The sequence below is a fragment of the Aplysia californica genome, unplaced genomic scaffold (assembly GCF_000002075.1).
Source record: "Aplysia californica isolate F4 #8 unplaced genomic scaffold, AplCal3.0 scaffold00240, whole genome shotgun sequence".
NCBI lineage: Eukaryota > Metazoa > Mollusca > Gastropoda > Aplysiida > Aplysiidae > Aplysia > Aplysia californica.
In genome coordinates this window covers 792,101-815,246 of record NW_004797510.1, presented here as the reverse complement: position 1 = coordinate 815,246, position 23,146 = coordinate 792,101, and the positions used below count along the sequence as shown (strand labels likewise).

The 23,146-nt window shown below is 39.2% G+C and overlaps 1 protein-coding gene across 2 annotated transcripts in view; it reads right to left on the bottom strand.

Annotated features, from left to right (window-relative positions):
• Positions 1-23,146, bottom strand: part of LOC101858037 — a 51,482-nt gene that overhangs the window by 15,204 nt on the left and 13,132 nt on the right. Inside the window, exons 8-20 of one of the 2 annotated variants that reach the window (XM_005100216.3) lie at positions 20,540-20,713; positions 19,653-19,924; positions 18,673-18,850; positions 17,275-17,286; positions 12,284-12,489; positions 11,629-11,855; positions 9,947-10,151; positions 9,148-9,205; positions 7,362-7,517; positions 5,206-5,339; positions 2,711-2,840; positions 1,946-2,100; positions 1,176-1,326 (exon numbers count right to left, since the gene is read on the bottom strand). In XM_005100216.3, the coding sequence (XP_005100273.1) occupies positions 1,176-1,326; positions 1,946-2,100; positions 2,711-2,840; positions 5,206-5,339; positions 7,362-7,517; positions 9,148-9,205; positions 9,947-10,151; positions 11,629-11,855; positions 12,284-12,489; positions 17,275-17,286; positions 18,673-18,850; positions 19,653-19,924; positions 20,540-20,713 (2,058 nt within the window). The remainder of the gene's footprint in view (positions 1-1,175; positions 1,327-1,945; positions 2,101-2,710; positions 2,841-5,205; positions 5,340-7,361; positions 7,518-9,147; positions 9,206-9,946; positions 10,152-11,628; positions 11,856-12,283; positions 12,490-17,274; positions 17,287-18,672; positions 18,851-19,652; positions 19,925-20,539; positions 20,714-23,146) is intronic. The other variant, XM_005100217.3, reaches the window with a different exon arrangement.

Sequence of the window (23,146 nt, the reverse complement as noted above, 5' to 3'; positions counted from 1 at the left end):
GGTATTTCAACCAGTTTCACCCAATTTTCTTCACTTGGGCCTGCAAAATATTCAAAATAGCGTAATCCAATGCATGACTTGGACATGATTGCCTATGCCTGATTTAGAAGGTAGATCATTTGAGTTTAAAGAGGCCCATAGACACAATAATGGCCCCTTAGTGTAGGTAAACAGCAAGAAGCATAACAGACAGAAGGAACAAAAGGAGAAAAAAAGAAGGTTCACCAGGATGTATGATGCATATCATGAGACATTCTATGATGCATGCAAATAATTTATTCAAGTAAGGCGTATTGCAAAAGAGAAAATCCTGAAAATCAATGAGAAAGTGTCACTGGAACAACAGAGAGTATGGAATACACAACTTCTACATGATAATATAAAGTGGGGCCAATACTTTTCCCAAACCGGTGAACAGTACAGGTAATAAAATCACATCTGAAAAGACATTCTGACCTAATCAAAAATGAACCCAGAATTATTAAATATAACCTGGTAAAGAAGATAATCTACCATCTGAGACAGCACGACTTCTTCTTCTTCATTTTATTAGCTTTTTCTGTAGTTGGATATTGCTTTTCTGACCTTCCCACAATTATAAAACACACTCTCTTGCTATTCTGCCTGCTTATGTTGTTTTAGGGCCAAACCATGTTTCTATATCCTGTTCCCATCTCGAGTTAGGTGTCCTCCTTCCTCTCTCGTCTTCTACCTTTGCATCCAGAATATGTCTCTCGAGTAAATCAAGGCATTTAATGAATAAAAGTGAAAGTAATTCAAACATCTCAAAAAGTCTCACTGACCTTATTTAAGACAATACTAGATTTTTTTAATTTGCTCTAGTAAAAGAGAAAAATCTACTAGACTATATGAGATGGAAGTGCAACACAATTACACAAAAATCAGAGGTGCAACTAGGCAAAGGAAAAATAACCTGAAATTTTCAGACCCCAAGGAAATGTGCACATGAGATCTCAGTATTTACAGATCATATAATCTAATGCCTCTTGTCTCACGACCATTTCTACATAAATTGCAATATGAGCTGCAAAAAAGAGATTAAATGATAAATAATCACATAAGCAAGAACATATTAATACAAAATCTGGACAATTACAGAAATCCAGATTTCCTGATTTATGGCATGACTGAAAAAATCACTTTTCTCAACTCACCGATTCTGTCAGAGCCAGTGAGTGGGCGTATCCTCCAGCCACCTTGACCACACCGACATTAAGTAGGTCACGGACGTGAGTGGGCACCAGGCAATCCTCAGGGTTCCCATGTCCCAGCTGCCCATGCACACCCCAGCCCCATGTGTATACTCTATTTAAAAAGAGAAATAATGTAAATGTTTTTATACCCCCATTGGCACAATTTAGATCATTTAGGAGACCAACTTCTAACTGTGCCTGTCAGGGTAAACCCAGACAGAGAGGGAGACAACATCCCAGCAGACAGATAAAGATATTCAATGAAAAAATAAACCAAAAAAACCCTCCTTACACAATATTTGAACTCTTCTGGGTGTGATGGCATAGCACCTAGCCACTGCACAACATATGCAGGTCATCTAAATTGTTTCAATGAATACATCAACACATTAACAATCAAGCGACTTTGTTAACAGTTTCGAATTTAAATCATAACTAGAAAATAATGAAGTAACTAGGTTAACAGTTTAGGATTTAAATCTTAACAAATAAGTCAACCAAGCAACTTTGTTAACAGTTTAAATTTTATCAAATAAGGGACTCTTTATCTCCGAGGGGGCCCACTTTTTATATGAAATCTAAAAATGACATATACATCACTAAATTGGTCATTAAATCACAACAAGGGAACCTTCATCTCAGGAAAAGAATTCTTGGTGAAATAGACCTCAGGACTAATGATGAAGATGGTGAAATCAGTGTGAAAAAACAGAAAGGTCCACAAGACTCACTGGTGATCAGCCGTGAGAGCGAGCGAGTGATACAGGCCGCAGTCGACTGCGACAACCACCTCCGACTGCATAGTCTCCAAGAGCATGGGTCGTCGGTACACGTGGCACGTTCCCACGCCCACCTGACCGTACTTGGAGCTGCCCCAGCCGTACACCTAGCCATGATAGAGGGTCAGAGGGTAAGAAGGTCTGAAGGTCAGAGGGTAAGAAGGTCTGAAGGTCAGAGGATCAGAAGGTCTGAAGGTTAGAGGATCAGAAGGTCAGATGGTTGCAGGGTCAGACAGTAAGAAGGTCGGAAGGTCAGAGGATAATTGATCAGTGAGTCAGAGGTTCAAAGGGTCAGAGAACAAGAGGGTAATATTGTTAGAAGGTCAGAAAGTCAAGTCTCAGCTTTCTTTCTTGGATCTAGATTTTGTTTTCTAATCTAATTTCCTTGACAAAAGCAAACATCCTCCTCATTTTAAACAAAACTTTTAAGAAGATATATATAAAAAACTTGTTTAGGATTTATTCAAAATTAAGAAAGTGATGCTGGTTCCCTAGGAGAAAGGTTTGATTGATTGTGGTTCAGGAGTTTGATGTTTATTTTTTATTCCAAACTCTGTCCTGCCAGCTACAGGAAAGAGAAAAGCTCAAAAATATTTTTAAAACTTAAGAAAACAAAAATGCGGATAAATCTTTTTCAATATTCAGCTGTCACATAAACCCCTTTACACACACATTTCATAGACCAGCACACAGTACAATCCCCCCCAAGTGTCTCACCCCTTGTTGTGTGAGTGCCAAAGTGTGCTCCGTGCCACACGCGACAGCATCCACCTTGAGCTTGAGGATGTGCAGAGTCTCAACGCGCACCGGTGGGCACACAGCGTGAGGGATGTCCCCGTGGCCCAGTCTGTTCACACAGATGAGATAGATGAGATAAATTAAGAGTTTACCGGTCTTCCATTGGAATAAGTTGAAAGTGTGCTTTCATGCTGTTTCGGTGTCACAACAAAATATATTTACACAGCGTTATATATACCCATCACAATCTTTCTTTTTCTAGATAGATGGGGGGAAGGATGGATGGATAAGATAAGATAAGATAAGATAAGATAGTACTTTATTATCCTAGAGGGAAATTTTCCTTGGCTGTACAGGACCGTAAAAACACATGCAGGTATACATAAAAATTTTTAAATCATAATATATATCACTCTCATTAAAATTCAATATATGAAAGGAGAAGTAAAGCTGACAAAATGTACATTTACATCAAATGCATCATTCAACCACATGCAGGAATCTAAATACTAGACCTTAGGAGTTATATACAGATACATACTCTAAGAGCAACACACATCTATACTCATTCTGACAAAAGCCTTATGCTAGATGGTAAAAAACTTCTTTTATATCTTTCTTTCTTTGTTTTTGGAGGTACATATCTGCCGCTACGTGATCTTACAATTTGTGCGGAAAAGGGGTGTGATGGGTCGTTTATAATGCTTTTTATCTTTTTTATACGTGTGGTGTTATACATTTCCAGAGATCTTGCTGGCTTTCTTAATGGTTCTGTCAAATTTTTCTTTATCTTTCACTTTACAATTTCCACCCCAGCAGCAAATACAAAATAATAGCACACTTTCAATCATAGAATGGTAAAAAAGGGACATAGTCTTATTGTCAACACGGAAACTTCTTAATTTCCTTAAAAGAAACATTCTTTGATTTACCTTTTTATGCACAAGAGCAGCATGGGGATGCCAGTCAAGTTTGTGGTCGATTGTTACACCAAGATACTTGTAAGAGCTTACCACCTCCACCTCTTCATCTTTAATAAATAGTGGTTGCAATTGGTCTTTTTTTACTCTAAAGTCTATTATTAATTCCTTTGTCTTTTTTACGTTTAGTATAAGGAAGTGGTTATCACACCAATTTGTAAATAGATTCACAGCGTCCCTGTATTCATTCTCATTTGTTGTTATAAGGCCTTGTAAAGTGGAATCATCCGCAAATTTTATTAGTTTGATGTCTTTGTTATCAAAAGTACAGTCGTTGGTGTAGAGCGTAAACAAGACAGGGGAGATTACACAGCCTTGGGGTGCACCGGTGTTCGTGAATATTAGGTCGGATTTTACACCATTTAATTTTACATATTGAGGTCGATTGGTAAAGAACTCAAGAATCCAAGCTATAATGTTCTTGTTTATGTTCATGTTAATTAATTTTGAAACCATTATGTGCAGTTGGATTGTGTTGAATGCGGATGAAAAATCAGCAAAAAGTATCCTGGAGTAATTTCTTCGTGTGTCTATGTGTTTGTAGATGTTATCTAAGAACACTAGAATGGCATCCTCCACGCCCCTCTTGGCACGATAGGCAAATTGCATGTTATTCTGTAAGTCTTCTGTTGATTTTCTCAGTTCTTTCAAAACCAGTTTTTCTAAACATTTCATGAGGACTGATGTTAAAGCGACAGGTCTTAGGTCGTTCAAATTTTGTATCGATTGTTTCTTTGGGACAGGAATTATTTCAGAGCATTTCCATGAGAGTGGTATTATTCGTTCTTTCAAAGACATATTGAAAATATCAGTATAAATGGGAGATAACTGAGTAGAACACATTTTAATAATTTTACTTTTTACTCCATCGGGACCACTCGCTTTGTGAGCTTTCAGACGATTAAACATGATCTTGACCTCATTAACATTAACCACAAAAATATCCTTGCTCTTGTCATTGTCTTCGTCTGTGTGGTGTTGTTGTTGTTGTTGCTATCGTCTGAGTAGTCATTTTGAATCGTCTCTTTGACAGTTGTCAGCTGGTCGGAGAAATCGTGGTTGTCAAAACGAGCGTAAAAAGAATTCAGTTTGTTTACATGGATGGATGGATGGATGGACGGATGGAAGGATGGATGTATGGATGGATGTGTGTGTGTGTGTGTGGTGTGTGTGTGTGTGTGTGTGTGTGTGTGTGTGTGTGTGTGTGTGTGTGTGTGTGTGTGTGTGTAGTGTGTGTGTGGGGGGGGGGGGTGGGTAGGTGGATGGATGGACGGATGAATGGATGGATAGATATATGGATTAACATAGAGATAGAAAGATAGACAGATAAATAGATAGACAGATAAATAGATAGATAGATGAATAGATAGACATAAATTGTAGATAGACAGATAGATAGATGAATAGACAGACAGTCAGACAGACAGACAGACAGTTAGATCACTATTTCTCCCCTTCTTACTCATATACTACATTCATTCCCAAAGTTCTCACCTTCCTTGTAACGACCGGCCCCAGGTGTACAAATCCCCGTTCCTCACCACAGCCGAGTGCTTGGCTCCTCCACACAACAGCTGAGCCTGCACCGAAAGTCTGCGACGACCTTCACCTGCACTGCCGTCTTGATCCTTCCAATGAAGATTTATGTCCATATCATATCAATGTCTCACAATTTAGATAGTCTAGTGCACACATAGTGAAATCAACAGAACATGGTAATCTTTCCATTATGTGGGAATTTCGCTTTGTATGTGTTTGAAATATACAGACTATACATGTACACAAAACAACTCAGGACTTGAACATCTGTTCGCTTTGAGACCTAATTAACTTTGAATATCTGTACAAAACAAACGTTCTAAAAAAGTCGGAAATAATGCTAAGTGACCACAGCCACCCATTGACATCGGAATTTCAATTATCGCTCCGCCGTAAACGATACATTTCCAAAAAAGCAAGAACAGACAGATATAAAAATTCATTCGGACAAACTGCAGTGAGGTTACTGAACACACAGAGAAAGAGAAAGGGAGAGAGAGACAGAGAGAGAAAGAGAGAGAGAGAGAGAGAGAGAAAGTTTTACGGAGCAGGCGTTTCAGCACGAGAGACGTGTATTTATTGTAAACAACCAAGACAAATTTCTCCCTGTGAGGTAAATAAAGGTTGTCATTGTCATTGTTTTGCTATGTGCGTGCTAAGCTATTTTTATTTTTTGCACAAGATTTAACTCCTCCTAGACTCCTAGACAAAGATAAGTTATTTCAAAGGTGGAGCCTTAGGCCTAGTGCTTAGATAATTTATTTTTTTTAGAGTAAGAGTTTTACAGAACTTGCAAAACAATAGGATCATGTAAATGCCCAAGATTAGACGTGTTACAAGAGAGTAACAAACACAAAAAAAGGAGGAGAGATAAGGACGATAGATGTTTGATTGGAAAGAAGGAGCAAACCACACCATAGTACCCATCAACCACCCATATATTGAGAAAAAAAGAAAGAAGGAATGAAAGGCTGTGAAGATGATGATTCAAAGTAAAGGTCACCAAATTGCATTGGGGCATAGATGTTTATCTATGTTATTCATTCAGTAGTTACACTTTCAGCTGGAGTGCAGTAGGTTGATATGACACCTATACGTTATCTACCCAGACACAATAAGCTCACATATCAAGAGCAGACAAGTAAGGCAAGTTGGTATGTTATGAGTTTGGTTCCCATTTCAATGCAGTGATGTCATTTAAGAGGATTTCATATCCATCTCTGATCTGATAGGACTAAGACAAGAGCTCTGATTGCTCGAGGAAAGAGAAAAACATTAAACACAGTAATGGTAATTTAGTGCAGGGAAAAAGTAAACAGATAAACAGAAACAACACATGGAAATAGATTTTCTCTTACTTCAGAATGACAGAAACAAATCAGTTTCTCTTCTTCAACTTTATAAAAACTTTTCTGACGACCACAATCTACACTTGATGTCCTAAATAAGACATTTATTTTTAAATCAGCTGTTACTTTGTTCATCAACTGACAGTGAAAGTGGGAATTTACAAATGCAGTAGAACCTACTCTAACGGCCACCTGTCCAAAACAATCACCTGTACAAAAGACTACTTCCCAAAGTTTTTTTTCTGTACTATGACACCACTGTTCAAGACATCCACCTGTCTAAGACAATCATTTTTCTCCTCGACAAGGGGTGGCTGTCTTGGACAATCTCCACTACTAACAGCACCATCCAAAAATACTGTATGGTTACCGGAAAGGCTAGAAACACAAGACTGTTATGGAAAGCTGCCACAGAATAAATGGACAATAGATTCACAGCAGGTTGAAGAACCCACAGTTGACAACCACACACTTCCTGCGAAAGACAATATGAAGAGAACGAAAAAAAAAAGCTAGTACAGTGCTAAAACAAAAGGAAAGATAAGAGAGGAAATTGGATTCTTGTTTGTTTTAGTTAAAAGTTTTAAGGCACTTGCAACAAAGTTAGGTAATATAAGTGCCGAAGATTAGAAGAGCTATAGGAGAGTAACAAACACAAAAAAAGGAAAGATAAGGACGATAGATGTTTGATAGGAAAGGTGCAAACCACACCATAACCCCCGCCAACCACCCGCAGGAAATTGGATTAGGAAAAACACTCACAACATTATCCACTTCTGACACAGGGCTGTTTACTATGGACTCGAACTCTAAACTTTTCTGAAGGGTTGGAGTACTCTGCCGACGCTGGTGGTTCAAATATAAAACTGTTGTCAGGAAAAACTCCAGCAAAGAGTCAGCTCGCATATCTCGATTTTCCTGGAGATGAGGAAAAAAAAATCAAACATAAAGGTCAATCTCTTGTTTCCTGAAGATGAAGACAACAAAAATTAAAAGATAAAGGTCAATCTTTTGTTTCCGGAATATGAAAATAAAGCCTACACAAACATAAAGGTCAATCAGTCAATCTCTTGCAACAAGCTACAAGAGAATAGTACCTGATGTCCTTGTGACTTTGTATGTGACCTTTGACCTCTATGGGCAGTGTTGGGATTTTTTACTGCCTCATAAAAGACAAATCTTACAGCTCGATTCTGTGAGGTCAGCAGTGTTCTTTGCGTGATTGCAGACACGTGGCCATGCTATCCCTGGGCCCAAGGATTTCCGTGCGGATGGAATATTTCTAATGAACATTGAGGCACAATGTTGACCATTTTCATAGTTAAATTATTCTTGCTCTTGAGCAACAGAACAAAACAAGGACCAGTCCCTGTTGTTTGTGCAATTCTTGCATGGACTTCTGGCTTGGTTTCTTCTTGGCTGATGATAGCACCAATGTACTTGAACTAGTCAACTGTTACAAGATGTTAACCATTGACCGTAATTTTTGTTTTAATGGTTTCATCCCTATATCTCAGCACTAATTTCCATGCCGTATCTGGTTGATGTTTCATCCAGTCGTTTCACCAGTCTGGCAAATTATTCTTCATTCCCTCCCAGTCCGTCAATGTCATTGGCAAACCTGAGGTCAGTAGCTATTCGTCCATTGATGCTGACTGTGCATTAAAGAAGTCTTTAATTCCAGCGGGTCCTTCTGCTCCAATTTCATTGCCGAACAACAGGCTATCACCAACATAGCAAACTACATCAACTACTTGTTTGACACTAACCCACTTACTACCACAGACATCGTTATCTTTACGGACAGCCTTTCAACACTAAAGACACTTGAGAGTGGGACTGATGTGAACAAAGATATATTGCACTTGATTTGGAGTCTACATAATTTGATAAGTAGGCACCACGTCAGATTAGTCCTACAATGGATTCCTTCCCACACTGGGATACCGGGAAATGAAAGAGCTGATGCTCTGGAAAAGAAAGGAGCTAGCCTCCCTCAGCCTGAAATTCCTACGAATTACACTACCTGCTGCCAAATGATCAAGTCAAACCTCAAGGAAGAGTGGATGAATGATTGGGCCACAGGTACGACAGGAAGGAGGATGTATGGCCACATGAATAAACCACTGGTCAAAGATCCAATCAATGAGTTGAGGAGGGGAGATCAATCCATAATCTTCCAACTTAAAACACAACATGTACCCCTCAACCAACATCTCAACCGAATTGGAGTAAAGCAGTCTGCTGCCTGCCCACTATGTGACTACCCCTCAGAGACAGTGGAACATCATCTGTTCTTCTGTAGAAAACTAACTGATTTAAGGGGATGTTTTCTTCCCAAGCTACCCCACACATCTAATTGCCTCTACTGCTCAAGACAACAATTAGAACAAATATGTAACTATTACCGAATGGCATTATGTAGAAGAGTTAACGCTCAGATGCTACTGGATCGCTAACAACAACAACAACATGCTGACTGTGCTCGTATGATTTTCAAGGGCATCAGTCATGATTTGTTCAAAGAATCACACAAACTGTAACTTACCGACGATGACTCTAATCCCTCGCTGGCAACAGAGCACAAGGAAGTCAGACTGTTAGTTCTGGTGAAAAGGAAAGACAAAAGGGTTAAAAATTCATTAATGCAATCCACAAAGGGGAAGAGAGAGGTGGGTCATTTGGTATTTTTGGTGGGTGGTGGGGATTAACTGGGTAGTGACAGGTATCATTAATGCCCCACTTGAAAATGCATCCCTTAAACGTGGCAAAAGGGGGCTCTCGTGGTCTAGAGGTTGAGGTGTTCACCTCTCATTCAATAGGTCCCAGGTTCGAATCCGAATAGCGACAGAAAATTTTCTTCTCTAAAGTTTTCTCCTTTTACATCCTTTTCTGCTCTCTGACAATGTTCTGTCATCTGCTTTCATCTTTCCTTTCTGCCCCAACCCCTTCACCTCCTTTGCCCCCTCCTCTGGGCTCCTGACTCTTTCTGCAGCCTTTCTACTGTTTCTCCTTGGCTCCTTCTTACTGATGACATTCAGCCACACCCCTGACCTTATGGAGGGTAAGATCTACACCTAGCCTTCTTGGACAAGGGCGAAAAATCTCAGCGGTCCCACGTGCAAGTTGCGAATGTTAAAGATCCTTCGGTGGTACAAAATCGATAAGAGTAGGCTTCAGCCACAACCCGGGCAAAATTCAAATTTTCCTACCAACTGAAAATGTTAGGTGTGTCCCGCGCACTCATATAACCTTATGCAGTTGCGAATGCCATAAAACACTTGCAAAAAAAAATGTGGCAAAAGTGGGTATTGGCTATAAAAAGATAGCCAAGCAGTGGGCTCTACCTTCTCCGAGAGGTGTGAAGTCTCTGCAGTGTTCCCCTCATCACAGACTTGGATGGGTCAAAAATCCGCGCCAGTTCCAGCAGCTGCTGCGGCTGCAGTACAGAGATCAGCGGCCTCAGCACGCCAGAGTTGTGGATTGCCAGCTGGGGTCGTGTGATCAACAGACGGACGAGATCCTCAGGGGAAAGGCATGGAAGGTAGGATCCTGGAATAAAGGAGAACATAAATGTAAGGCATTGCGTTGAAATCCGGTGCTCGTCAAAACAAAGAAATCTGATGGCTTTTTCGGCCAATTTGGTAATTTTTTTTCGAATATTTTGTATTTGGCTCACCACCTTGTAAGTCCATTCAAAAACACTTTTATGTGTAGATTCTAAGGAAAAACATTGATTACAGGCACAACCAATTTAAATTAGCAGTTTCTAAGGACTCTTAAGATATGGATGTCACCAAACTTTGGCGATCATTTTCCCGCTAATTTTACTTCTAAAAACCAGGTGACCGAACTTCCTTCAATCACAAATATCTCGCCTTCTACTCAAGATAAATATATCTTTTTTTCATCAAAAGCAAGGCAAAAGAACAACCTTTAAAGTGATACCAATGACTCAATATGTCCACAAATTGAAGAGTGCCTGATTCCACCGCGTCGTGACAAATACAGTTGAACCCTCTGTAACAGCCACCTGCCCAAGACAATCATCTGTACAAATGACAGCTTCCTCCTTGTGTTTTATTCAATATTACAAAGACACTGTCCGAGACGTCTACCTGCCTAAGACAACAACTTTTCTCCTCGACAATGGGTAGCCATTCCGGAAAATTTAAACAGTACAGTTATATCTATGGCGTTGGACGAGAAAAAGTAGCCATGTATGCCTTAATTTCATTTCAATTATTCAGGTTTGATCATAAAAAATATGTAGTATAGTATAGTAGAGGGTTTTACGGAGCTCGGAACTGCATAAGGTCATATGAGCGCCTAGGGGTGAGGGTGTCAACAGAGAAATCTTTAAAGGGAATTAGACTTATTCTGCTCACCTCTCTAGCTTCAACAGCACAAGGTCTGCTTCGACTATCAAGGCACTCCGGAAAAAGCAGGTCACAAGAGAGTGACAAATATACAAAAGAAGTAGAGGAAAATGACAATAGTAAGGATTAAGAAAGAAAAAGCAGCAGTTCCCTGTTGTAGATCAGGCACAGTTATGAGCGTGACATGAATCAGCCCATTTACAATTCTACAGTGCTTGAAAGAGAAATGTCCCCCCCTTTGGGAATGGCCTTAAGACACTACAGTCAGTGGCACTGCCCCGGGGGGTAAAAAATATGACTCTACAATAAAAGTAGTTGTGAAGAAGAAGAAGAAGAAGAAGAAGAAGAAGAAGAAGAAGAAGAAGAAGAAGAAGGAGAAGGAGAAGGAGAAGGAGAAGGAGAAGGAGAAGGAGAAGGAAGAAGAAGAAGAAGAAGAAGAAGAAGAAGAATGTAGATAATTTTTATGGCATCTAATCCAGTGTGCACACAGCTCTAGGCACAAACAGCAATAACAACAATAAGGAGGAGAGAAACAACAACAACAGCGACAACAATAACAATAACAACAACAGCAAAAACAATGAGGAGGAGAAAAAAAAAATATGAGGAAAATGAACAACAATCTGCACTGTAAAACAAACTGCCCAGACCTTTGCCACACTGTATGAGGTGGGCGCTGAAGCCCCTTTGCACCAAGTCGTTGAGAGAGGAGAAGGAGATCTCTGTGAAGGCCTCGGCCTGGACCAGTGCCATGAGCGCGTCCACCACCAGACCGCGGGCTTTGGCAAACGTCAGGATGAGATCCACTTCCCCAAAGTCCGCAAGAAGATTCAAAGCCGTCTGCTCGTCAAAAGAGAAACTTCCAAACAAGAAGTCACTGAAAGGATAATAGAAAAATAATCTTATATCAATATTTTATTTTAATTTCACTGCTTCGTTGTTTCGAGGAAGGGGATATAAAATGTCTTGAAGCTGTATACTCCCCTTGCCCTTTCGATTAACAAATTTTTATATTGTTGCTATTGTTATTAATCCAGTAGTAGTTAGTGAGAATGTGCTCTTCGCCGTAATGCCATGTTAAAAAAGGTGAAGTATTGACATTTTTTCTCTTCTGCAGTAAATGGTATTGTCTGTGGTAGGGACATAGAAAAAGTTTCAGTCAAAAATCTTATAGTTTGGGACATTTGAAGAGCAGATGCTGAACTGTTTCGTAAACACAGCCACAATTCAAACCCATTGCTAGATTTACCTAAGTTGATTTATTTAATTCATCATGTATCAAAAATAATAAAAGTTAAAGTTTACCTCAAACCTGCTTGCACATTGGCTACTGCCTGTCCCCCACTGTGCAGCTGATAGACGAAGCAGTGAAGCAGCATGTTGGACAGAAACTTGCGTTCCGACGTGTTCAGCTCAAAGCTGGGGCTGCTCAGCACCTGCCTCAGGTGGATCATGGTCTCAGAGACACAGCCGTAGCGAGCCAGGCCACCCGTGCGTTTTGTAGCAGGGCACTGAAATAGTGGAAAAATCTTTAACATATAACTCAGAATAAAAAAATAAAGGGAAGTGCAGGGGTTAGAGGAAAGGGGGGATGGGGGAAGATAATTATAAGGGTATGAGTGATGGAGACTCGGAGATACCACAAGGCATCACTACTTAAATGTGTATAGCTATCTCAGGGATCATTTCTGTTCTATGTTTGCTCACCTTTTGTTGTCACAATTGACAGGTGTGGGGAAATGCAGACAATGATAATAAAGTTCTCCTATGTTGGTCTATCTCATATTTTGATGAAAAAAAATACATGAACATTATCATGAACATAAAATTGCAAATGTGATATAACATGAAGTACATCAAAAAGAAAAGTAAAAATGTGTATAGAGAAAATGAAGATAGATTAATGCTTGAATCCCATGGGGAAGAAGAAAGGGAAAGGAGGAGTGGGAGGGGTGGTGTGAAAATCACCATTACTTACACTACTGAAAAACTTATGACAAATCAATTTTTTACAAAATTTATGTCACGCTTTACTAACACTGAGGGAACCTTTCTAACTTGTAACATGAGTGGATCAATGCCATGAGAGCAGACACACTAACATACACTCTCTCTCTCCCACAAACACACACACACTCTCTCTCTCTCACGCACACACACACACACACACACACACAATTTGGCACTGTCACAAATCTGACAGGCATGCACTACTTTAGACAAGAACATATAGGTATGCAGTGCAAACAATCATTTGCCACTGAACATTACAATAGTTAAATAGTCTTCTTCTTCTAAAATCACATTCTTTGAACAATCCACCCCAACTTTAATGAAAAATCGAATTGTTATCTTAAGTTCTGAGGAAGGAATACAGCTCTCATACCCAGTAAATGAAGCAACAAAACAGTCTAAGATTAACATTACAGTTGTCACTCCCTGTATACTGAACAGAGGTAAAATGATCACCTATCTTTTTTAGGTATGACAATAGAACAGTTATGTCAAAAAAGCAATAAGAAAGAAAACAAACAACACGTCTTAATCCAGCGCCTTACACGTGTTACTACATATTCCATTGTACAGTTAAAAAATTCAAAGATTGCTTACTTTCCTAGCACAATTACACTATTGTAGTATAGCGGGAGTTAGTGCTATACAAATGCTATCTACTATTATGATTATTATCATCAAGTTTGGTCATAGCTGAATCCCTATCTTCCAGAAAAGTATCTTCAAGGATACTTGAGAAACATTAAAAGCCATGTATCAAATTTCACCACAGATGCTTCTATTATTATCAAGCTTTCACAGAACTCTAAGAACAAAAAAGCAAAAAGAAAAATACAATCAACAAAGACATGCAAACGAAACCTTTATCAACATAACAGATTTTCTATAATTTCTAACAAGATCAGAATTATCTTAAATGAAACACATAGACTGAAAAGTTGAAAAATGATCTGACACAACACGCATGCCGTGATTTTCTGTAAAGCCAAGAAAGTCGTGAATGACACAACCAGTTCAGTATTTTTTCCCCAACATGAAGACAATGGGAGTAAAATGAGTCAGTTAATGGCATCCGTTTGGTCAAGTTTTTGTAGGAGTACAAAACGCTATTATACAAGAAACAGTCAATTGTTTTGGTTAGACTTTAATGGTGGTTACAACACAATTAGGTGATGTAAGTCAAGAGCCAAAGATTAGAGGTATCACAGGAGAGCTTACTATAAACAAAAAAAAGGAGGAAAGACAAGGATGATAGATGTTTGATAGGAAAGAAGGAGCAAACCACCCCAGAGCACCCACCAACTACCCAAGAAAGCAGTCAATTTAAACGCATACCCAATGTGAGCATACAGAAAAAGAAGAAAGAAGGAAGATTAAAGAAGACAAACAATACACAAGACAAAAAGTTGGATATATTCATTTGGGCCACACATATTATTCGTGTTGCACCTTGTGAACTGGGTCTATTTATTACCTTCCAACCAACAGGGAGTAGTACGAGTCAGGGAGTGAGTGAATATATCAATAAAGCTAACAACGAGTAAACAAATTTGTGTGGGGGCTGTGCAAAACCATGGATAAGTCGCGCTGATCAAAACCAAGATGCACATGAACAATAGCCAAGTTTGCATCACGGGTCAAACAAAGAGTTTTCAAAACAATTCATTTTGAAATATCTGTGATCTTTCAAAAATTAAAAGATTTTAAGCAAAATATTTTCCAATGAGTGTTGCTAGTACAGATAATTTTCTGCTCTCTCCTCTCCTCCAGTTACACAACCTGTCAACTTACACCTTACCAGTAGACTAGAATTTGAACTATTTAGCAGAGAGTTTTTAATATGAAAATAGTACATTATATTGTTGGAAAAGAAACAGACTGAGCGGGAAAAAGGAAATGGGAAGAAGAGTAGTCAGGGCAACTGCTGTAATTATGTTCATTGGGTCTTACAAAATAAAAAGCTTTTGCCACTTTGACACGAATTTAGTTTTCTCAGTTTTGGCCTTTGTGTGGTTGTTCTCTTCAAAAATTCTTCATTTAAAAAAAATACAAAAGGTAGTTTGAAAATGTCAGAATCTATAAAAGATATTGAAACAGAGAATGCCCTTTTCTCAGAAAGTGACAAATCCGATAAATCCTTGGTTTTCCTTTGCCATCACACATTCTTGCTTATAAAAATAAAATCATTTCAAAATGGTAGAACAACCAAGAGTGAAAATCACAAAACATCAATACAAAAAAAAATTAGAAAAATCTGCGTACAGAAAACTTTTTTTTGCAGCATGCTATGTTCATCACAACAAAATAATACTGGAAAGCAAATATTTTGAACACTGGCAACAAAATGAAAATAAATGTGGTAATAATTCATAAGATAGCCTATGAAATCTGTTACACTGCGCTATCAACACATTTTGGTCACACAAGCACCACACCTAGGCTTTGTTTTCTAGGACAAGGAGATCATCGGGTCTATATATTTGCCCTAATTTGATTTTCAGACGCCAATCACTTGTAAGGATTTATTTATTTACCTTGAAGGCACTGAGGGATCTAGGCGTGACAGCCAAAAATAGCAATCATTTTAATTATGTATCCATTTAGGCATGTCCTACAACTGGTTGAGACATTGTCCCTTGAAAGGTCCATTTCTCCCAGGGAAAGAGTGCTACCAGCCTCTTCTGTCCATGACTTGTTGGAATTTGAACAAAGAGAGGAACAGGTTTTGAAAGAAAGGAGGAACAGGTTTTTAAAGAAGAAAAGAACAGGTTTTGAATTCATGAGTATTTGGTATCCACTTCATCTCTCCTGAGTGGACACCACTTGAAATTCCAGAGCACAAGGACGGAGACAAAGAGGCAGACAGAGGAAACAATGGGAAGACAATATTAAAGAGAGAACCGATCATGTCTGGAACATCATAAAATTAATAGAGAGCTGAGAACTGTAAGGAGTAGAAGAAACTGGGGGTAAAATCTACATCGATCCCACAATGGTCAGCCAGACTACGGGATAGGCGAAGGTGAGGGTGAAAGACACTGCTGCCAATCAGACTGCTAGAAATCTTGCTTTTCAACATAGACTGCCCCAACAACAGCTTCTCAAAACTAGTCACAATCTATTGAGTGAAACGGTTTGCCCGCTGAACCCAGAAGCAAAAAAGGCACTTTAGGGAGAAAAGCCTCATGGCCTCACCCCAGCAAGCAGCATTGTCTTCTGCCATCTTATCTTACGGGTCACGTTACACCCAAGAACACAGATTATATATCTCACTTAAACATTATAGTTGACAGGTTTTTTAAAATCTATGTTATCTGATTGTGAATTTGGGTCAGTTTCTGAGTGTAAGCATATGTAGTATGTGTATATATTTATACCTGTGTGTGGAAGAGAGGACATTTGAGAAATCAGTGTGTATGGGTATGCAAGCTTTAGTGTGCGCGCATGAATTTGTATGTGTATGTGTGTGTGCACGTATGTGTGTGCCTGCATACGTGAGTGTGAGTATGTGGTAAAACACTTAACCCATTGCCAGAGTCTGGACAATGCTGCTGTTATCGATCCAGTAGTCTGAACAATAAAGATTTGTCTTATCTTATCATATCTAATCATTAACGACACACATTGTGGTGATCTGGAGATCTATTCTGCACTTGAATGAACTTTGGTTGACATGTCAAAAAAAGAAAAGAAAAAAAAAGGAAACATAGCTGGCCAGAACAGAGGGAGAGAACAGAGAAAAGGTGCAACCCCATCAGCTAGGGAGTTACAGCCTCTGTTGATGTGACACCTGGCTAAAGTTGAACCAGCTCAAAAGGCCACCTGTACAAGACAACCACTTGTACAAACAAATACTTCTCATTCCCACCCCCCCCCTCCTGTCTTAAAAAAAAATTTAATGACACTGTCTATGAAGATAACCACCTGTTCAAGACAACCATTTTTCTCCTCAACAATGGCTGACTGTCTTAGAATAGTATCAACTTTTTCAATACTCCTTGGCCTGCTTCGAGAAAGGGGAAAGAAGAAAGCAGAAAGAAGAAAGAAGGAAGAAGACTGAAGATGCAAAATAGCAAATATCACACATGATGTGTATATGTGATTGCAGATGTTTACACTTTCTCCAACGGAGGCATGACGACTACACTTCCGGCTAGTGGAACAGTAGAACTATTCTCCCCCCCCCCCCCCTTACGTACTGGGGAAGCAGAGTAATACAATTTTAGTAACAATAAGTGCAAGATGCATCAAACTCAATACAGCCATACTATTGAAAATCCTACCTTAGGCATTTTCTGTCAGCCAAACAAGCAGCAGAAAAAAAAACAAACAGCAAAAATAAAAGTTCAATTATTTATTTGATTTTAGAAATAAATGTCAGTTAACCAACCTTATAAGAGCTCTGAAAAAAATCCTGTTAGCAATTATTGTACCATTTTCCAGATAAAATGAAGGCGTCGATAAAGGAAATATGAAAATAATTTTAGCAAAACTAATTTTTGTAAAAGGCATAAGCATTCAAGGTTTAGTTTTAGTAAGTCTATTCAGTGTTTAAGGCCATTGGCCCACATCACATCATATAAAACATTCATTTGTTAAATAAAGTATCCATAATGAAAAGGTACAGGATGAGCACATATTTCTTATCATGGGTCAAACATTGCATATTTATGTCATTGGGCTGAGTCAGGTTGGGAGCGATTAACAATTTCCTTTGATGAGAAAAATTTGGGTAATAAAAGATAAAGTGAAATTCATCTTCAATTTCAGGAGAGTTACACCTCCCGCATAATGGTGAATTATTCATTCCCATTGACAAAGATTGTTACCTAATGGAATATTATGAGATTTTAACAAGGCTATGACCCTTGTGTTCCAAAACCGTGGGAGGTTGATATACTCAGCTGTCTCTAAAAACAAGCATTGGAGGTATTATCATAGGAAAGTTTTTTGTATAGCCTGGAACTGCAAACATTTCTGTTCAAAACTGAAAGGACAAACCACACACCTAAGAACAGCAATCAGAGCATGCTTGTCTAAGCTTAAAAAGAAACCATGAAAATAATTGTCATCAGGATAATTAGCGATAGCCTAAAAAGCACTTCCCATAAGAAGACTTTCGTTTTTCTTCTATGTTCCTTTCAAAATTTGTTTTTCATTTCATTAATTTGAATATATTCGATGATGCTTTAAAAATTTAGAATTTGAGATCCTGTAAAAATGTAAGATTCAAATATTTTTTTTCTTTTACTTCATTCAAATTCACCCTTAAATAGTCTATGTAATGAGAACTTCAATAACTACACCGCAGTATCACAACAAGAACTGAGTTCCCGAAGACATTAGATTTCCAACTTGCTTCTCTGCCTGCATACGCCTACCGTACCCTCCTCCTTGTTCAAGATTTGGAGACATTTCTACCCAATCTGAATAAAAAGTCATAACAATAATGTTCAACAGATCTTCTTGTTCTGCTGAATCATAGAACAGAAATTGCACCTCTATTAATCTTATAAACATCAATTATGTATTTTTGTTCCCTGTATAAAATTACCTTTCCCAAACAAACATATGGCACATGCAGAAGAAAGCAATCAAGCTAAGCACCTCTTCTGCTTCAGGAAGCCACCCTCTTTTTTCTTTCAACCTTAAAAACAGCAACAAAGTAAAGACCAACTTACCTTGGACAAAGTATAAAGTTTCATGGCACGAGAAAAACTTCCGCGCCGCAGAAGGAAGTCAGCTGCCAACTCAGACAGACTCGTGAGGTCAAGGCCGATGCTTATGGCCAGATTTTCTGCTTGTGTGGTTTCCGTCGAGGTCAAGGCGAGGTGAAGAAAGAGACGTTCCGGAGAAATGCTGGCAGAATTATGTAGAGGAGGTAGAGAAAAAAGCGTGATGATTTAAGACTCTCCTCGGGCCATCGTCGTACACATGAGTCTAAACAGCTATATAATACTTAATGTACAGACCAATATGCTTTCGAATTTAGCAAAGATAAGAACAATGTTCTACTTCATGAAAAGAAATTATACCTCAAAGATCATAATTTACAATTTAACCACGTTATTACTATGAAGCATAAGAAAAACACCAAAAGACAGCATTACTTGAAGTATATGTTTTTCAGCTAACAAAAAGTATCAGTTGACTTCCTGTGGTACAATGACCTTTCTCATAATGGTACCTACTTTATAAAGACAAGGAATTTAACTACCGCAAAGTAGCATTTGGCTTGAACTATGTTGTAACCAAAGTGACACCTTCAAAAATTTCTGAAGAATAAGTTCCGCCATTTCACGTTGTTAATTAGACTGAAACCCTCCATCCTTTTTTCTATGGTTGAGGCATGCTGACAAAATGAGTCACTTCTGGTAATCTATGAACGGAGACGTCGGCTGAAAATTCACACATTCAATTTGTAGAGTTTCAACTGATGCCATTTTCCCAAACTTAAACACTCCTTTTATAATTCATATGATAAATTGTTCAAACTCAACCAACAAATCTGACAAGAAGATTAACTCATACAAACATACACAACACCCCCCCCCTCACATATTATATCGGAAGATGATAGCATTTCTATCCTCCTCTTTCCCCCCCCCTCCCACTCTCTTCCCTTCTCCCCAGAAGATTTATGATTACAAAAGCAACACACCAAGGGCGGATTTCATAGACGCAGCAGTTGGTCACGATGACACAGCCATCCAGCACGGTGTGAGTCGTCACCGGGATACCGAGGACAGAAGAGTCAAGCTCAGAGTCCTGGTTCCTCACAGGCAAAATGATGCTGCCCGCCCTAATTCTGTTGGTCCACTCATTCTCGTGATGTTCGTGGTAATAAAACGGATAGCGCTTTCTCTCCACTCCAATCAACGTTTCTTCGTCTGGCAGGCTAAATTCTTGCACAATTGCTTCAGTGTTGTAACCCTGAAGAACAGAGAGAAAAAAATTGAAATAGTTTAAGTGTAAACATCCCTTGCAACAGTGTAAGGTTACTTAAGAGTTGGGACCCCAGAATTTAACGTCTATTTATGATAGGACACAGCTAAATGGGAGAAATCTTTCCTAAGGATACAATGCTGAACCTCGAACCCCTGAACCTGTATTCTTACTATTACAAGTTCAGTAGTCTAACCAAAAGACTACCAGCACAATCTCTGGAAGAAAATACATGGTTTTTTTCTGTTTTTGTAAGTGTTTTACTGCACTCGCAGCTACATAAGGTCATATGAGCGCACGGGACACATTAACCATTTTCAGTTTGGTAAAAATTAATTTTGAATTTTGCCTGGGTGGTGACTGAAGCCTACTCTTATCAATTTAAGGACTACCAAAGGAACTTTAATGTGTGCAACTTGCACACAGGACCTCCGAGATTTTTTTGCCCTTTTCCGAGAAAGCTAGTTGTTCGATCTTTTTAAATATCTGACAAAGTAAGAGATGGGAGACGAAGGGAAGTGTTCTTATCTTCTTTCAGTGAAAATAACGGAAATGACAAAACCCCACAAAATGGCATTCCTATTTTACTACACTAACACTGACCTGCTGGTCATTCATGAGGTTTTCTGACTTCTGGTTGGACAAGACCATCAACTTTTTGTCCCTGGAGTCGTGTATCATGGTGAAAATGAGCCGATCTGTCAGGATCACATTCTCGGCTCCGACCGGAAGTTTGTATACAAACAGGGGGCTGTGCTCAGCATCTGAGTCCATGACCTGTATGGAAGAAAGGGAAAAATGTGTGGCACAGTGGTGAAATCACCATTCGTCAAAATAAGGAAATCGAAGAAACCGGCATTTTTCCGCCTGATGTGCAAATTTTATTTAATTATTTTTCGGGGCTCAATATCCATTTATATGTTTTTGTGTGGATTTTACTGAACAACATGGATCAAAGGCACAAGTAGAGTAAATTTGCAGTTTCCAAGGACACTTAAGCTTTGGAAGTCACCAAACTTTGGCAGACATTTTCTCACTAATTTTATTCAACTCTGACATCAGGCGACTCTCACCATTTTAATTCCAAACATCTTTACTTCTATTCAAGAGCACAAGAGCAGAGTTGGCTTAAATTAAATAGAAATGTTGCAGGACCACTAGGTTTTCTTTGCTTCAGCCAGATTTTCAGTAAAGTATAGAGAGGTTGCTCAAACAGAAGAAAAAAAATCAGGGATTTCATTTTCTTTTGGTTCACTTGTTTCCAGATTAACTGTGATTAGTTTAAATGGACACCATTGTACTCTCTCAGTTTTCGTAAGAGTTTTACGGCACATGCAACACAATAAGGTGATATAAGTGCCGCAGAATAGATGCATAACAAGAGAGTAACATACACAAAAAAGAAAAAAGAAGGAGGAAAGACAAGGACGATTGACGTTTGACAGGAAAGAAGGAGCAAACCACACCAGAGAACTGACCGACCACCCATTTTTTCAGAAAAATAAAATACAGGAGGAAGTGAGAACAGGAAAAAATAAACAAAACTTGATAGATTCTCCCTTTGGCCCAATCTAGAAAATTGTAGTACCTTTTTTGACTTATTTACCCCATGAGCACCTTCATCATGACTATGGGCTGCTGAACTGACTCTTTGAACCCAGAGGTCCTGATCCTGACTGCACTCAGGGTTCCTGCCATGAACTTCCCACCAAATTCAAGTAGATTTCAAGGAGGTTTCAAGGAGAAATTTTTAAAATTCAAGGAGATTTGGTCAAGAAATTCATGACAAAAGCCTATTTTCGAAGGTCTACACTTGTCCGAAAAGAATCATATCATAGTTTCGATTTCCCTACAAAAACTTTTCGCAGAGTGACTGCCAACCCAGCTTCTCAATTTTCCGGTGGGGGGGGGGGGGGGGGGGCTCATCCATTCTCCAGGGGCATGTTACATAACAATGACAGTGCATGCTTCATTTATATATTATTTAGTAATATATACACAGAATGGTGCGCATGCACGCATGAAGGTACATTCCAGTCAGCAACATGTCAGTGTGGCACTGGGATACTGTGACTTAGGTATTTCAGTCAGTTCTTACTTATTTATATTTTCCCCTCATCATATTCCCCTATATAAAAATGAATCTTGCTTTGAGCCTGAGAAAAGGCCTAGAATCAGAATATCCACTGTCAAGAACCAGTCTGGGTGTCAAGGTTTATACAATAAACGTAAAAGATAAAAAATTATTACTCAAACTAAAAATAGAGTAATAACATGAATGTCTCAAGTAGACCTATTCAGTGTGAGAGGTGTAAAAACTGTGGGAGGGCAAGACGCAGTGACACTGAAAATCTGAAAATCTTGAACAGAAAGCTCAAATATAGAATACAATACAGTAGTCTCGCGGAGAATCTATGGTGACCCATGTTAAGGCTCACAATCGGTAAAATGGTCTCCCTCCACTCTAAAATGAACTGACGTGACCCCTTGGTGGGTTTATGACGTATGGCGAGCAAAGAGTCGTTAACCTTGAAGACCTATCACAGTGCATAGTGGCATGAGGCGTGCCATTTTCACGAATTATCCTATCATGAGTCTCAAGATCTACGCTTATCCAGCTGCCCCTCCCCTTTACCTGTCGAAAATTTATAGCTTGCCATCTCTGACCCAGCCCCCCCCCCCCCAACCACACCAATTAAAATTCAGTCTGTCTCGCAAATTCGGGAGTAAAGACAACTGCTGCAATGGTCGGGGAAGAGTTCACGATTCGATGTGATCCCGCCTGGAGCGAACGTATAGGCCCTACCTACCCAGCGAGTGATGTAAGTTTAGGGTGAGAGCTCAGGTGTGAGTGCGATACGTGGGGAAAACAAACGTGTCGGTCAGTTCACACCTCGGTGTGATCCCGTCTGGGGCAAACATTGCATCGCTTCATCGAGTTTTACAACGTGTATGTGATCACATTCACGATAGTGGCTGATCTTTGACGCGACGGACAGTTTATTGATCTCAACTTTTCCCCCTTGGTTGATCGGCTGTGCCGCCCGAGTTTTTGTTCCGCAAATTATACATATCTGAAATGCGGGATCTTAGCTGAATGTAGACCTTTTTAAGAGTGAATCAGAGCGGGATCTTAGGGGTGACTTTTGTATAGTAAAAATTCTGTTTTCTTAAAACAGCTGGATCCTAAGCGAACCGGGATCGTAAGCG